General features: G+C 46.0%; 1 protein-coding gene across 2 annotated transcripts in view; it reads left to right on the forward strand.

Annotated features, from left to right (window-relative positions):
* The first annotated feature begins 257 nt into the window (after window positions 1-257).
* Window positions 258-15,246, forward strand: part of DSP (desmoplakin) — a 44,842-nt gene continuing 29,853 nt past the window's right edge. For both annotated transcript variants that reach the window (XM_080805241.1, XM_080805242.1), the window contains exons 1-2: window positions 258-801; window positions 13,129-13,231. In XM_080805241.1, the coding sequence (XP_080661367.1) occupies window positions 605-801; window positions 13,129-13,231 (300 nt within the window). In that variant the 5' untranslated portion in view covers window positions 258-604. The remainder of the gene's footprint in view (window positions 802-13,128; window positions 13,232-15,246) is intronic.

Raw genomic sequence — 15,246 nt, forward strand, 5'->3', positions numbered from 1 at the left:
AGCCGAAGCGCTGAGCAAAAGGCCCCCGGCGGCGCACGCCTTCCCCTCGGTCGCCGCGCCCGGGGCGCTCGGGTCTCGGGGACCCCGCCCCTGCCGGCGTTCCCCTGGCCTTGGAGGCGCAGGGCGGAGCCGCGGACCGGCGGGCGCAGGTGGGGAGGGGCGGCCCGAGCGCGTCGGAGACACCCGCGGTGGGGCGGGGAGGCGCAGCGGCCACACCCCGCCCTGGGAAGAAACCCGCCAGGTGTGGCCTGGGCGCCGGGTGCCAGCGGGGAGGAGACTCGCGCCCCCACCGACCAACACCAACACCCAGCCGCGAGCCCGCTCCTCTGCGCCCTCGCCGCCCTCCGAGCCACAGCTCTTCTGCCGCTCCTGCTCCCCGCGCGTCGTCGTCCCCGCGCCCGACCTCCGTCCGCCGCACCGCGCTCGCAGCGGCCAGGACGGCCCTGGTGGCCAGGAGCGTCCCCGCGACCTACTGCGCGCCCGCCCCGGTTCCCAGTTTGGGGGCCTTTCCTTCGAACCCTCCTCCACCCCCCTCCACATTCTCCGAGCCCGCCCGCCCTCGCTTATGCCTCGGCGCTGAGCTGCTCTCTGAGTGCCCGCCGACATGAGCTGCAACGGAGGCTCCCACCCGCGGATCAACACGCTGGGCCGCATGACCCGCGCGGAGTCCGGTCCCGACCTGCGCTACGAGGTGACCTGCGGCGGCGGCGGCGGTGGGGGCGGCGGCGGCGGCGGGGGCACCAGCAGGATGTACTACTCCAGGCGCTGCACGGTCACCGACCAGAACTCGGACGGCTACTGGTGGGTACCGGCCGACGGGCAGACACCGGGCGCCCGGGCCCGCGGGGTCTCCGTGCTCTCCTCTCCGAACCCCAGCACGCTGGGACCGGGAGGGACGAGTCCTCCTCTGGTCGACGAAAAAAAGCCAGGTCCTGGAGGAGGAAAGTGGTTTTGCTCGAGCTCGTGAAAGCACTTCCTGCTGGCGCTGGGGCAGCAGCCCGGTGTCCTCCCGCCCCGTGCGCTACTCACACCCGGGTGGGTGGGTGTGCGAGCCCGGAGAGGAGCGGTCCTTCCCTGCAAACGGGTTCTCCGTCCCAACCTTCTCGCTTCCCGCGAGCCGGGGCAGGAGGGGGGCCGGCGAGGGGTGCAGGAGGACGCGGCGGGCGTGCGTTCCACGGGGGTCTCTGCCTCCAGGACTCCTCCCCTCCACCCTCTGCGCCGGGGCCCAGCTGGCATCCCCTTTGTCCTGGCCGGCAGGTGGGAGGTCGGGCGGGGCTGCGGCAACAAAACCCAACCTAACCAACTATTACCAAAAGTAGAACAGTAAACGAGCGGGGATTCCGGCCTGACCTGTAGGCTGGGCTCGGATTCGGGGCTCCCCCGCCTCTCGTGGCTTATCCTAAATTCCTGGTCACACCGAGACCACCCCCCTCCGGCGCCTGGCGGCTCCGCCACCCAGGGCTTTTGTAAGGCGGCTCTGGGTCAGGTCTCAAGAAGGCCCCGCCTTCAGTTTGCTACCCAAACTGAGCTTTTGGGCAGGAGCAGTCGCCAGGCCCCAGGTCCCCGCTCTGCCGGGACGCGCCTGCCCCCTTGCCCCGCTGCGCCGCAGCCCCCGTACCTGTGGCCCTGAGCCTGCGCCCTTGGTTTCCTCCTTTTGAAAAAGCCCCGGAGGAAGGACCTCGGTGTATTATTGGTAGCCAAGTGCGGGCACAGGGTCTTCGGGTGGCAGCGGGGACATGTGGCGGGGTGGGCGCCGCTTCCCATCCGCGCCAGCCCGCGGCGCTGGGGGCCTCTCCCGATCCAGGTACCCCGCGGGGGACCCCCGGGATGTGGGGAGGGTCTGCTTCTCAGAATCGTTGCTGAACCGATGGCGGGGGTCGTTTGGGAGGATGGGAGAAGATAATGAGGCTGCTTTTACTCGGTCCCCAGAGCTGGATGCGGGATGCCCACGGGAGCCGTGAGAATTTTGCGGTCGGCGCCCTCCCCGCCCCGCTGCAAGCCCTTCCCAAGCAGGGCTTTTGGGAAACTGGCCTGCGTTCCAGAAAATTATTTACCTTGCCTGTGGCCTTAGGCTGGGGAGGAGCAGCCTGAATGCACTCCAGGAGTTTTTTTGTTATACCAGCAGATTTGAACGCTGGGCCTGCTCGAGTTGCAACGTGTTTTCTGACCTGTTTTCTGCTTCGGTTTATTTATGTCTTTATTTTCCCCGAGCATCTTGGCAATTGATTTCCTCTTTTTGAGTTAGCAAAGAATTGTCTCGATCTTGGAGCTCTTGTTCTCTGAACATAACGCACCCCGGGGATTTCCACGAGACACGTACCGAGTACTAGGAAAAATGGGGAGAAAGTTTTGACAGTTATCACTTTGGTTTTTAAGTTTGTTTTAAAACTTAAACAACGGATTAAATCTGACACTTTACTTTTCCCTCCCAGTCTTCCTGTATTTGGGAAGCATGTTCTTTTAACCCACACATTTATAGTCAAGTCAGAATTTTGCAAGGATTCTTGGGCAGCAATTTTTTTTTTCTGGCATTTTATGAACCAAGTATTTCATTTTGATTTTGTATTTTTTTTTAAAAATATGATTGTGTTCATTCAGAGTCCTTGTTTTTTTTTTAAATTGACAATAAACATTACTGGTTAATGGACTATTTCGCTCCCTCGGCCTCCTGTAGAGGTAAATTTGTGAAGAATTATGTGTCGGCTAACGAACTGCGGAAAGATGCATGGTTTGTAAGGATCCTTCACGGATCCTTTTTTTGAGCAGTTTTTGAGGAGGATCAATCTTTTCCCATAGTATTATATCTTGTGTTCTGTTTTTCCAGCCTAAAAGCTGTTTATGAGTATGTCAAGTTTTACCTCTCTGGGAAGAGAAGACAGACTGAAGTTTTGAATTACGTAATTTGGGGGGAAGGGCGTTTCTTTCTGCGCTTTGATGTTGATATTCCCCCCCCCACCACCACCCGCAGCGGGGCGTCTTGCTTGGGGGCTGGAGTCAGCGTGGGGCCCTTCTTTCTTGATCCAGTAATGGAGATTCTCCCAGCACGCCTGGCCAGCCTATGGTGCAGCTGACCCCTCTGGAATGAGAATTAGCTTGCGGGCGCGCGCGCGCGCGCGCACACACACACACACACACACACACACACACACACACTCCCAGCAACTGCTGACTTGTGGATCTTAAAAATAAGGAGAACTGACTGAAGAGAGAAAGGACTTGCCCCGACACCTTTTTTCTGGTGTTTTTAATGGTTTTGCGCGGAGGGACTTCTTGTCCCAGAGCATGTACTTTGTAGAAGTAGGATTTCATCTCTGACCCGACTGCCCCCAAATGAAGGAGGATTAAGAATTCACTAAGTGCTTTTCTGCCCCCAAAGTCTTTCTAAATAAAGGTTTTTGTTTCTTTTTAAGGCACAAAACGTGGCATGGAAGCTATTGGTTGAATTTAAGCTTGTCTATTTAAACTGCCACTTTATTGTCTGAGTGATTATTTTTTTAAATAATCGCGATTTTAAAGAATTGGTGTTTGTATCTAACCTTTCCCTAAGTAAACTAATTTGAGTATGTAAAGAGCCTAAATCTCCTTTTTCTTTCTAAGATGACTTTAAAACATCTTCCTGCTTCTGTGCTTTATATTAAGAACACTTGTCAGTTCTTAAGATAGTATTTTATCTCATTTGTGGTTCTCCCTCCTTCCCTGCCCACCCGTCTTTTGTGTTTTCTTTATTGTAGGCTGAATGGAATCAAAACTACTTTCATTTGTTTTTCTTTACTCAGTGTTTGAAAGTTCGGTAAATGTTATGCGCTTGATGATGTAAAAGGTATATTTTTGAAAATTTAAACTGTGGATTTTGGTTGTATAGGATGTTATACTAATATGCCATTCAGTTTAGGCAGATCTACCCCAGCCTTGTTTCTGTGGTTAAAAGAAATGACAAATCTGTAGTGAAATTTGGAGGCCAAGCAACAAAGTCCCACAGTTGTATATTTCACTGATCAAAGTGTGGTTATTATTGGAGGATTAAAAGCCAAATATGGTGATTAAGCTTCAGAAATATGTGGTCATAAAGTTAATGCTTACTTTTCTCCAGAACTCGTGATTTCAAAGCCAAATACATGTGAACCTTACTTGATACAAAGTTTGTTTTAAACTATCTTTTAGGGGCACCTGGGTGGCTCAGTGGGTTAAAGCCTCTGCCTTCGGTTCAGGTCATGATCCCAGGATTCTGGGATCAAGCCCAGCATCGCATGGGGCTCTCTGCTCAGCAGGGAGCCTGCTTCTCCACACCCCCCCCCCCCGCCTGCCTCTCTGCCTGTCAAATAAATTAATTAATTAAATAAAAAATAAACTGTCTTTTAAAAAGAAGCCTCTTCCTTAGCGAGAGATGCACAGGTCCATTTGCATTGAATTTTAAGGCTGGGGAGAGTGCAAAGGTGTACAGAGGCCTCTTCCATTTTGGAGACCAGTAGAGTAAGACTTGCCCTAAATCCCCAAGTCCACTCATGGCGAAGTTGGCTGGGGAATTCAAGGCTACTCCCCTCTGCCCTCCTGTCAGCCTGTGCCTTTAGACCATGTATCTTTTGTAGTAGACTGGACAGTCCTTTACTTAAACAACGGAAGTATCTCAGTTCCATTCATTCATTCATTCATTCAGTAAATATGGAATATGTGGTGAGTGTTAGGTGTCAAGGAGAGTCAAAGGTGAAAATACAAAGGCTTTTTTTTTTGTTGTTGTTCCCATGACAAAGACTTCTTGAAAGAAATAGAGCTCTTTAAAGGAAAATAAGCACCGTAATACAGAAGGATAATGGACAGGAGAGTATCAGTGATTCCAAGGCTTCCTAAAGATAACATCTGTAGTGGAGGCACTAGTGAGATTTTATAAAGAAAGTGATGCTGAATTAGACCTGGGAGTGTTTCAGCAGGTCAGGATGCATGGGCAAAGAACATTCCAGGGGGAGAGAGGAGCACGAGAAAAATCTGGGAGGCGACCAGGAGCACATTCAAGGCCTGTAGAGCAGTCTGGTTTCTGAGTGGGAAGCTGTAAGACATCAAGGAGGAAGGGCAGGTTGGGACCAGCCCTTGGGACACCTTGACTCCATGGTGGGGAATGTGCATAGGCAGAGGGGAGCCATTGCAGGTTTTCTTTTTTTTTTAAAAGATTTTATTAATTTATTTGACAGACACAGTGAGAGAGGGAACACAAGCAGGGGGAGTGGGAGAGGGAGAAGCAGGCTCGTCGGGGAGTAGAGAGCCCAATGTGGGGCTTGATCCCAGGACCCTGGGATCATGACCTGAGCCAAAGGCAGATGCCCAATGACTGAGCCACCCAGGTGCCTCCCGTTGCAGGTTTTCACAGAAGCCAAGGGGTAGTGCCCTCCACTGAAGGAGCAGAGAACTCACTCTGTCCTAGTGAGCTGTAGGATGGTTTCTGTGTAGCTTTGTGCTGGGTATGGAGGAAGGTGGCTTAAGGAAACCATCAGGCAGTGAAGGAGAGAGGTGATGAAAGTCTGATTGAGGGTGGTGGCCTGACCGTGAGCTAGGAAAGTGGTTGCGTCCGGGTGGAGTGGCGGTGGCCACTGAGAGCTGGATGCGAGAAGCCAGGGAGAGTCTGAGAAAACAGGCTTGGAGTCCAGTGACTCACAGCAGGGATCTTCTAAATATTTTTCTGGGAAGCGATTGCAAAGTAAGATTCAGTTTAGCTTAATCGAGAGCAGATAACGCTGACATGGTTATTAACTTTGAGTAAGTTCCATCTTTTATAAAAGTATCAGATCAGTGGTTAATAATAGTTACTGTCGCCCGGGAGACACCTGTGATGTGCCAGGTATCTTCTGTCCATTATCAGAAGGTTCCCATTATACAGATAGTAAACTGAGGTTCAAGTAGTGACTTTGTGACATGGCCCAGGTCACACAGCTAGTGAGTGGTTGAGCTGCATTTGAATCCAGGATACCACAGAGGGTCAAGAAACGATCAAAAACCTTGGCTATTAGAATTCATCTTTTGTACTTGAAAACTCTTCTAGCTAAAATGCTTTAACCTGTTGCGTTCCTGTGAAATATTTATTTCACAGCCATTGTATTCTTTTGTTATTACTCTGGTAGGGTTTCCATCTGCTTAGGAAGAAACACGGTGTGATGCTGCCTTCAGCCAACTCGTGTTGGTCGGCCCTACAGAACAGCTTTCAACGGCAGTTAACTTTGTCCTCTAAATATGGGCATAATTTCATTGTAGTTCAGGTGACTGAAATATCTTGGGAAAGAGAAAAAAACCTGCTGATGGCCCTGATGGCTCAGAGCTGACTACCTAGGGTGGAGCAAAGGCGGGCTTGGGTGTGACTTGGGGAGTCCAGCTCAACCCTCAGCCAACCAGTCTTTCCAGATGAGGAGGTTCTAGAAGGCGTGCTTCAGTCTGGAGGCCATGCTGCTTACGGCCCGGCCCCACCCTTCCCTTTTCTCTTTCTCTGTCCTGCACTCGATGGGAAACAGTAGGTGTGGTTCTGATATTGAAGGCACCGCCCCACAGACCCCAAGTCTCAGTGAGCCTCTCCTTTGGGGCGACATCCTGGAAAAATGTTAGCACAGCCCAACCATTTATATCTTATCGCCTGCACCTGGCACTGGATGGGTCCAGGACCTGGGAGGACCTCATGAAGGTGAAATCCACATTTCATGAAATTGACGATGCTTTAGCAAATAGATTTTAGGTTCTTGCTTGGAATCACATTGACAATTTTTTATTTATTTGTTTTCTAAAGTTTATTTATTTAGTAATCTCTGTACCCAACATGGGGCTCGAACTCACAACCCCACGATCAAGAGTGGCATGCTCTTCCAGTTGAGCCAGCCAGGTGCCCCTGGAATGAAATTTTTTCGACGAGCAAACATAACATCCCTTGCTTCATCTGGCACCTGAAAAAAGTTGAAAAGGAGCTGACTTCGTGAGGAATAACCAGATAACCTGTAAATGATTTTTTTTTTTCCCCTCAGAATGAATGGGAGGTTTCTCATAGGGGAATAATTCAAAATAGAAATTCTTATGACATTAAGTTTGTAAGGACCAAATATTCATGTGTCATCCCCACTTAATGAAGGAAAAGAGGGCATCTTTTTCTGAATTTTCTTGTCCCTTTAGTAAGTTTTGTGCTGTTAAAATGTGTCACTCTCTTTGAATCATCTCAAACTTTTTATTTCAGGTCTTGTGATAATTTTGGGAATCTGTGAAATGCCTCATATTTAATACCTAATCCATTTCTTCTTTTTCATGTTTTTGTTTGGTTTGGTTTTTGTTTTGTGTTGTTTTTCTTTTTTGCTTCTCACCTTATCCCAATTGGTGCAAAATATCCTTGGGCAAACCTCAGGATTACGCACTGAGACAAAAACACAAAATGCAAGGTAAAACTGAAATCTCAGAATCCTATCCCAGCAGCAGCTGCAGAGAGGACTGGGTTTGTGCGGGACGTTGCCGACCTTCCTGGTTCCCCTTAAGAATCCCATCGAGCCCAGGAGGCGGTTGTGTTCCTGTGTATTACAGAGGCAGAAGAAACTCCAGGCACCTCGAGTTAAGTCATTTGCTCAGAGTCACAGGGTGTACAAGCAGAAGTGGCTGGGCGGGGAATGGACTCTTGGTCTACCGACCTCAGAGTGTTCATGAAGTTAATGGTATGTCATCTCCTCGCCCCACAATGCTCCAATCCGCTGAAAGCAGTGTGAGAATAATAAAACGGAAAGGAAGTGGAGATTTTATTACAGACGGTTTCCAGAGCTCCTGGGTGAGGACAAAATGAAGGCTTGGAGAAGACCCCGTTTCTAAAATTTATAGGAAAAAACCCTTTTTGCACATCGTTGGGGTGGGAATGGGGGGTAGGGGACAGGGCAGGTGCACTACCTGACTTGGATTTGGCAATCAGGGTAAGGAGATGGTGGTCATATCCTTGGATCAGTCTTTTATTTACCTTTGTTTTTCTTCTTCGTTACTAAACCAAACAAACATGCATTAACTACATTCTGTGTGCAAAACGAGGTTGTTAGGTGCATGGAGGAGTCAAGGGTGACTAAGATATGGGACTTTGCTCTCCAGGACTGGGGTAGACAGGTGTGTAATAACTAGTGCAGAACAAGGGCAGAGGTGGGAACGCAAGAGCTCCAGGCAGGTGGCATTTGGTCTGTGACTTCCAAAGGATGGACACATGACATTTCGGCTGCGTAGCGTGTTTGATGTGTCTTGGAGGTATGATACCGTCCTTCCGTGAAAAAGTAAAAAGATCACTTTTTCCTCTTTCAAGATACTTGAAAGAAACTCAAAATAGTACATGTTAAAATGCTTTGAAAATTATAAAGAGCTAAGCAAATAAGCTTTAAGATCAGTATTAATGCATCGCACAATTGTAATTTCCAACCAGTATTTATGGAGCTTTTCTAAGGCCACTCTTCTTCAAACCTGAATATATAAAGAGACATAAAATGCCATTTCTGGTACTTGATCAGGACCCTAGGTTGATGGAATGAACAAAAGAAAGGCAAGAGATAAAGATGGTGGCAGAGAGAGAGAGGGAGGAAGGGAGAAGAGAAGGAATCAATCCTATAGGAGAGAAAGTGTATCCACAAAAAGAAATGCAGAATTCATTGGCCTGGGCCACGTGTGTAATGAACAGTGTAGATATTATAAAATGACTTTTAAAAACAAAAAGTAAATATTAAAAAAAAATTACCTTGTAATGCTACATGCCTCTGTTCAAAATATTTGTCTTGTGTTTTTTTTCCTATAGTATTCTTGGCAGTGTGAACCTAATGTCTTAAAACAGCTAATTCTGAAGTCTTATTTTTTTTTAAGAAAATAATGTTATTTGTCAGTAGTAAAATAAAAGATAACTGTCTAATATTGTTCACATATTTGTGTGCTTTGTCCCTAAAACTTGGATTAAAATCCAGAACACATTTTCCGTTTAGCCATTGTTGAAGGGATCTTTATGTAAACTGTTTGAACCACTACTTGTTTAAACAAGTTTCAGAATGAAATTTTTTTTTAAAGTGTTTGTGTAGGCAGGTTCTTTGTCATATGAATCGTTTGCCTTTATAAGTTTGAAGATAAAAACCAGAATTTCAGAAAAGTTGAGGACAAATATTATTTTTTCAAGGACAGCTATTGATTTTAGTTTAGAACTCAGTATTTTTTGATTGATCTGACCCAAGTGAATTTTGTTTTCTTATGGGTCTTTCTTTTTTTTTTCACATGACATCTTTCATCTTCCATGTCACTGAGTCACTGAAATGGGATTTAAAATGTGAACTTTGAGCTTGTTAATTCAATTCCCACCATGGTTTAATATCTCTGCACCCCAACACCTATACATACCCATACTGAAAAGTTCTTTGAGGCCAGGGATTTTTAAAATCTTTCCATGCTTGTTAAATAACTACATTTATTTAAAAATTATTTTTCCACCTATGGTAGAATTATACATTTTCTCAATCCCTGGATGAACTGAAGAGGAAAATTCCCTGCCATGAGACAGAACAGACTTTTATAATATTCTCGGTAGGAGGGAGTTCATTTGGTAGTTTCATGAAACAGAATTACAGAAGAGTGGACTAAAGAAATCTTAGGTATCATCTTGTCTAACAGATGAGAAAACCCAGGTCTAGACATTTCTGATATTAAAAGAAAAAAAAAGTTCCAGAATTGTTATGTGATCTATACAAAATATGATTTGACTCAAAAAGTTGTGAATGGCACACAACTGTAAAAAAAACACACATGTTCCCCGAAGCCAGCCCTCCCGGCTCTCCTGCTGAAGAATCCTGCACCGCACAAGGTCAGGGGCCTGATGCCAGACTGACTCCAGGAGTCACAATCCTTTCGCCCGCCCTTCCTCCTTGATTTCAGTAGATCCATTTCTACGGGGATCCTCCCTTGGGCCAGAGACCCTCAAACGGAACAGGAAAGTGGATTCTCTTTTCCCCAGTCACCAAACCTCAGTGGGCCCGAGTCTCCCTCCCTTTGTCTCATGTTGACAGACTGACCTATGGGAAAAAGCATACACCCAGTTCCCTTTCTCACAGAGCTCTCTTTCCGAAGGTGGTTCTGGGCCACACCTGGAACCGAAGTGAGAGTCTTAACAGATTAAAGAGGGGATGTGTAGATCTTGCTTTAAGAGCCAGGCAAGGCAAAGTCTTGAGGAGTAGTGTGTCAGATGGAACTTGGTTAATTAGGTCATATTTGTCCTATAGACAAACAGCAAGGCCAAAGATTCTCCATTACGTTGTTCTAACACTTAGCTTCTCCTTTTTTGTTGATCCTTAAAAAGATTAGATTTTTGTGCATTTCTCTTGCTGTATAGTTGTCAATCTATTTACTTAATGGCCAAGTGACACATATGGGGTTTTAGTGGATATCTAGGGCATGTGTGGTGAACATAGGCAGGTCCTTTAGCGAAGTGCGAAGACTTTTTTTTGAGAATTAGCAGCAGCATGAAGTTACCTGGGTTTTTTTTGTTTTGTTTTTAGTTTAAGTTCAGATGTATGCAGGGGAGAGGAAGCAGTGAAGATAGCGTCTTAATTTATAGAGATGTCCACTGCTCTTCAGACAAATGTCTTCTAAAAGTAGGAGGGAACCAAAAAAATGTAGAAAGTCCATCAGTATTTTAAGCCAACATATAACTTCCTCACCTCCCTTTTTGCTGGATACAGTTTATTTCTGTGTCATGTAACTAATAATTGGTTTTGAAGAAGCTGGTGAGTTTTATATTTTGTCAAGTGAACTTAGAATTGAGTGTCATAAACTCACCCTTCAAAAGACTCGTATGTACACTGTGGTCCCTTCATTCGCAGCTGAGTTGGCCTCCCTGCCTTTCTCTCTCTCTCTTTTTTTTAAATGCATTTTTATTTTGGAATGATTTCACGTTTACAGAAAAGTTGCAAAGCTACTAGAGAATTTTCCTGGACCCTTCACCCAGTTTGTGATACTTTTTAAAACAGCAAAAGTTATTATGTCTTTTAAGGGACTCTGACTTTCCATCGCCCGAAGAGATAGCCCTTTCATTTGTATGCTGGGGACTGGCTTTCTTTGTGGGAATCACTCTGTGAACAGGATTGCTGAAAATGCTTCCAAACAAAGGTGCTCTCATCCCCGTTCAAGAAAGAAAACAAAGATAATTACACAGGGCCTTCCTGATTCCGTTCCCATCCTAGGGTTCTAAATGAGCTTTCTGTATTTCCCAATTTTTTCCCCTTCGTCTCTTGAATGTCTTTCCTGTGATTCTAAGGCGATTGGAATTTTGCACAAGTTTTGACAACTGATGGAGTCCTGTTTACATCTCAGCGACGTAATGTGCCAGATTTCCTGTATCATTTAGCTTGGAAGGAAGAGAAGGCTGCAATCATGGGGGGTGAGGGGTGGGGCGTGCTGGTTGTGATGGGTGGGCCGTCCGGGCTGCGCTCTGCCTGGGCCTGCCTGGACAAGTGGTGTCATCATCCGGGAGTGGTTCCCAGGGAGAGCTTGGGTCCTCACCCACATACATCAGCTAGTGCTGGCTTGTAGGAGCTTTGCTTGCAAAGAAGTGGCAGGAAAGTCAGGGCTTCCCCAGTGTGAACAGATGCAGAATCCGGTGCCCTGGGAGAAATTTCTTACAATTTTACCCCATCTGTGCATAATAGTATAGTCTTGGTTTTACACCCCCCCCTTTATTAAACAGTGAAAATCTTTCTTTACAGCACACACAGACACCCCCTCCCCCCCTCAGGTACACACACCTGTAGGAGAAAGCGAATGCATCAAACAGGTGTGGAACGGTTTTTTCTGCAGGTGTAGGCCGGCCCTGGCCAAGGGGCCTGGGTGCCTCCGGGGCCCTGAGAGGGACTCAGGCTTCTTGCAACGCATTTGGGAGGCCTTTTCCTGAACATTAAACCATAATTCAACATGCTTTAAATCTCTCTTAAACTAAGCTATAGAAGGCTGTGCCATGGTTTAGAGTATCCTGGCAAATGACGGAGCAAGACTGCTTTTATCATACCTTGTTCTTTTGACTTCTATCTGGAACACTTTACATTCCTGGAGTCTCTTTCTTTAAAATACGGTACATCTACATCACCACCTTTCTTTTAAGATTTCTGCCATGCATCTACCAGAAAAGTGTTTTGGGGACACATCTGGGTGGCTTTCTTCATTAAGCACCTGCCTTTGGCTCAGATCATGATCCTGGGGTCCTGGGATCAAGCCCCAGGTCAGGCTCCCTGCTCAGCAGGGAGTCTGCTTCTCCCTCTCCTTCTGTCCCCTCTCCCCAGCTCATTCTCTCTCTCACTCTGTCTCAAACAAAATCTTTAAAAAAGAGTGTTTCATTTGAGAGGTACGTTTGGGTGATTGTCCTTGTAGAGAAAAATATTCCTTAGGGCCATCTTGAAAGGAAAAGTGGCTTGTTTTTGTATTAGAGTTGTTTACATTTCCCTTCACTTTCCCGACACCGTATTTCTTTATCATTATTGTCTCATTGTGATTGCAGAAAATACTTTTTTAGAATGAGCTCGTCTCATGCCTCTACCTGTTTTCCTCAGCCAGACTGGCCAGTGAAACTTTCATGCTCTGGGTCTGATCTGTTGAGGTCTTCCTTGGAGGGGCTTGTGCAGATAATCCTCATTGTGGATTATTGGGGGATGAAGCGGGAAAGGTGATAGATAAGCTGCTAGAAATGTGTTTTTACAACTCAAGGGACTATTTCTGGGTTGGATCTTAGACCTGGAAAAAAAAAACTTTAGTAATTATTAGGCTAATTAGTAAAATTGAAAAATGTTCTATAGATTAGCAAATCATATTCAGTTTTGAATGTCCTGATTTCGGTAATTGTACCGTGGTTATGTAATAGAGAGTCTTTATTCTTAGGAAACTTATGCTGGAATATTTTGGCGTAAAAGCTTATGACGATCTTCAGGTGGTTCAGACAAGCATGGGTATCGATAGGTAAATACACCTACAGAGAGGGAAGAGGGGGATACAGGAAACAAGTTAGCATTTCTGGGTGAAGTGTCTACAGGAGTGTTTTTGTTGCATTTTTGCAGCTTTTCTGAAAGTTTGAAATTATTCTGAAACAGGAAAAAAAAAATTCATGCCTGCTTTTTGTGTTTGCTTCATCAGTCAAACCGGGACGATGTCCAGGCACCAGAACCAGAACACCATCCAGGAGCTTCTCCAGAACTGCTCAGACTGCCTGATGCGGGCAGAGCTGATCGTGCAGCCGGTAAGCTTGCTTGTCCCGCTCTGTTGGCCACATCTCGCTTTGTTCCCCGTTAGCGTCGCCTTATTCTCCTGACCTGTGCTTCCTCACTCACGACCCTCCTTCGCATATTTAGGGTTTAGAGATTATCTTTTTCTAAACGGACTAGAGAGGGGTGTGTATCTTCTTAACCTAGTGGTGATGCTGGTTTAACAATGGAAACCAGTGCTCACCCAGGATTTCCCCCAGCAAATGTTTACACAGATGGCCACCCTTTTGGCTTTGCAACAACTCCTCATTTATTATTATTTGTGTGATTATTGTAGAGCTTTCTCTTCCTAGAAATGCAGCCTGACTTGTGTATATCGCGGGTTTGTGTTGTACACCATCAATTTAAGAAGTCAGTTTTTTTCTTTAGGAAAAATTACCACATTGTGAGAACAATTCTGTTTGAGAAACAGAAAGAAAGGAAGGAAGGAAGGAAGGAAAAAGAGAGAGAAAGGAAGGAAGAAAGAAAGAAAGAAAAAGGGAAAAAAAGAAAATGCAATTGAAAATTGAGGAAAATGGTAGCATTTACGAAAACCTCTCAGTATTTTTGGATGTTAGCTTAGGTTCTCATTGAAATAGGCTTAGAAATCCTGGACGCTGTGATGTTGTATGTGTCAAGTTTTTATTTTGAAACACTGTAGCTAGCATTCGAATTTGCTAAAACTAGACTAGAGAATGGTGGGGCCCTAGGCCCTTCTCTCTCCCTCCCCTGATTTATTGCACGTCCCCACGAAGGGACTGAGTTCCAACCTCCCCGATGTGGACTGAGGATCTGGCCCATCACAAAGTACCCCTGTTAAATAAATATAAAGAGGGATTTTAACCAAGTGAATTTGCAAGGTTCTGTTTGGAGAATATCTTAATGTTCTGATTTCTCAATTTTGGAGATTTGGGGTGGATTCTGGTCTATTTCACCCAGTTAAAAAAAATAACTTCACTTTAGTCCGTGTAAAAGGATATTTGGGACTCGGCAAACGAGCTTCATTCTAGTTCGGGTCGTTTCAAGTCTCTGATTTGCAACGCACTCCTTCTCACAGAGTCGTGATTCCTTTACCTAGAGCAAAATGGGAGACCCCGGCGACTCACACTGAACACGTGCACGCCCCACACCTGGACACAAGGTGTAGTGGCTATGGAAACGCTTTCCATGTGGTTTCGAAAATTTACATGGCATCATGTTCTCAGTGTATTTTTACTTATGTGCACGGAAGTGTAATAACGTCAGGGAAATGTAGTGTGTTTGCTACCATTTCTGTTAAGAGAAAGAAGGTTCATTTGGCTGAAGCCCCATTAAAGCAGCAAATGTAAAATTCTAGGGAAAGCTCCTATATGGCCCTGTGGCAGCAGGCTTTTGCATGGGAAAAGAGGATGGTTTCCTTTTCTAAAACAATTTTTAATTTGAAAATAATGATAGCCTCACAAGAAGTTGTAAAAATAGTACAGAGCACTCTCGTGAGCCCATCACCCAGCTCCCCCAAAGGTGACATCTCACATAAGGGTCATGTGTCATCAGAAGCAGGAGATTGATTGGCCCAAGACAATGAATTAGACAGCTTCCTTTTTTTCTATTTTAAAGATTTTATTTATTTAGTTGACAGAGAGAGATCACAAGTAGGCAGAGAGGCAGGCAGAGAGAGAGGGGGAGGCAGGCTCCCTGCTGAGCAGAGAGCCCGATGCGGGGCTCGATCCCAGGACCCTGAAATCACGACCTGAGCTGAAGGCAGAGGCTTCAACCCACTGAGCCACCCAGGCGCCCCGATAGCTTCCTTTTTAAGAACGGAAAAGCTTTGTTCCCATAAGACGGAGGAAAATCGCAGTTCGTGTGTAAAAGACCTTATCTAGCATAATAGTACTGTGTTCTTACCCCAGTGAAATTCCCATTGGCTGAATGTTCTTTGTAAATAGGAAAGATAGCATTTAACACATTGAAGAAAGGGAAAGGTCACTGTTCCATAAATACACTTTTAAAAGCCTAGTAAAAATTTAAAATA

This window comes from Martes martes, assembly GCF_963455335.1.
Source record: "Martes martes genome assembly, chromosome: 6".
In the NCBI taxonomy this organism is placed as follows: domain Eukaryota; kingdom Metazoa; phylum Chordata; class Mammalia; order Carnivora; family Mustelidae; genus Martes; species Martes martes.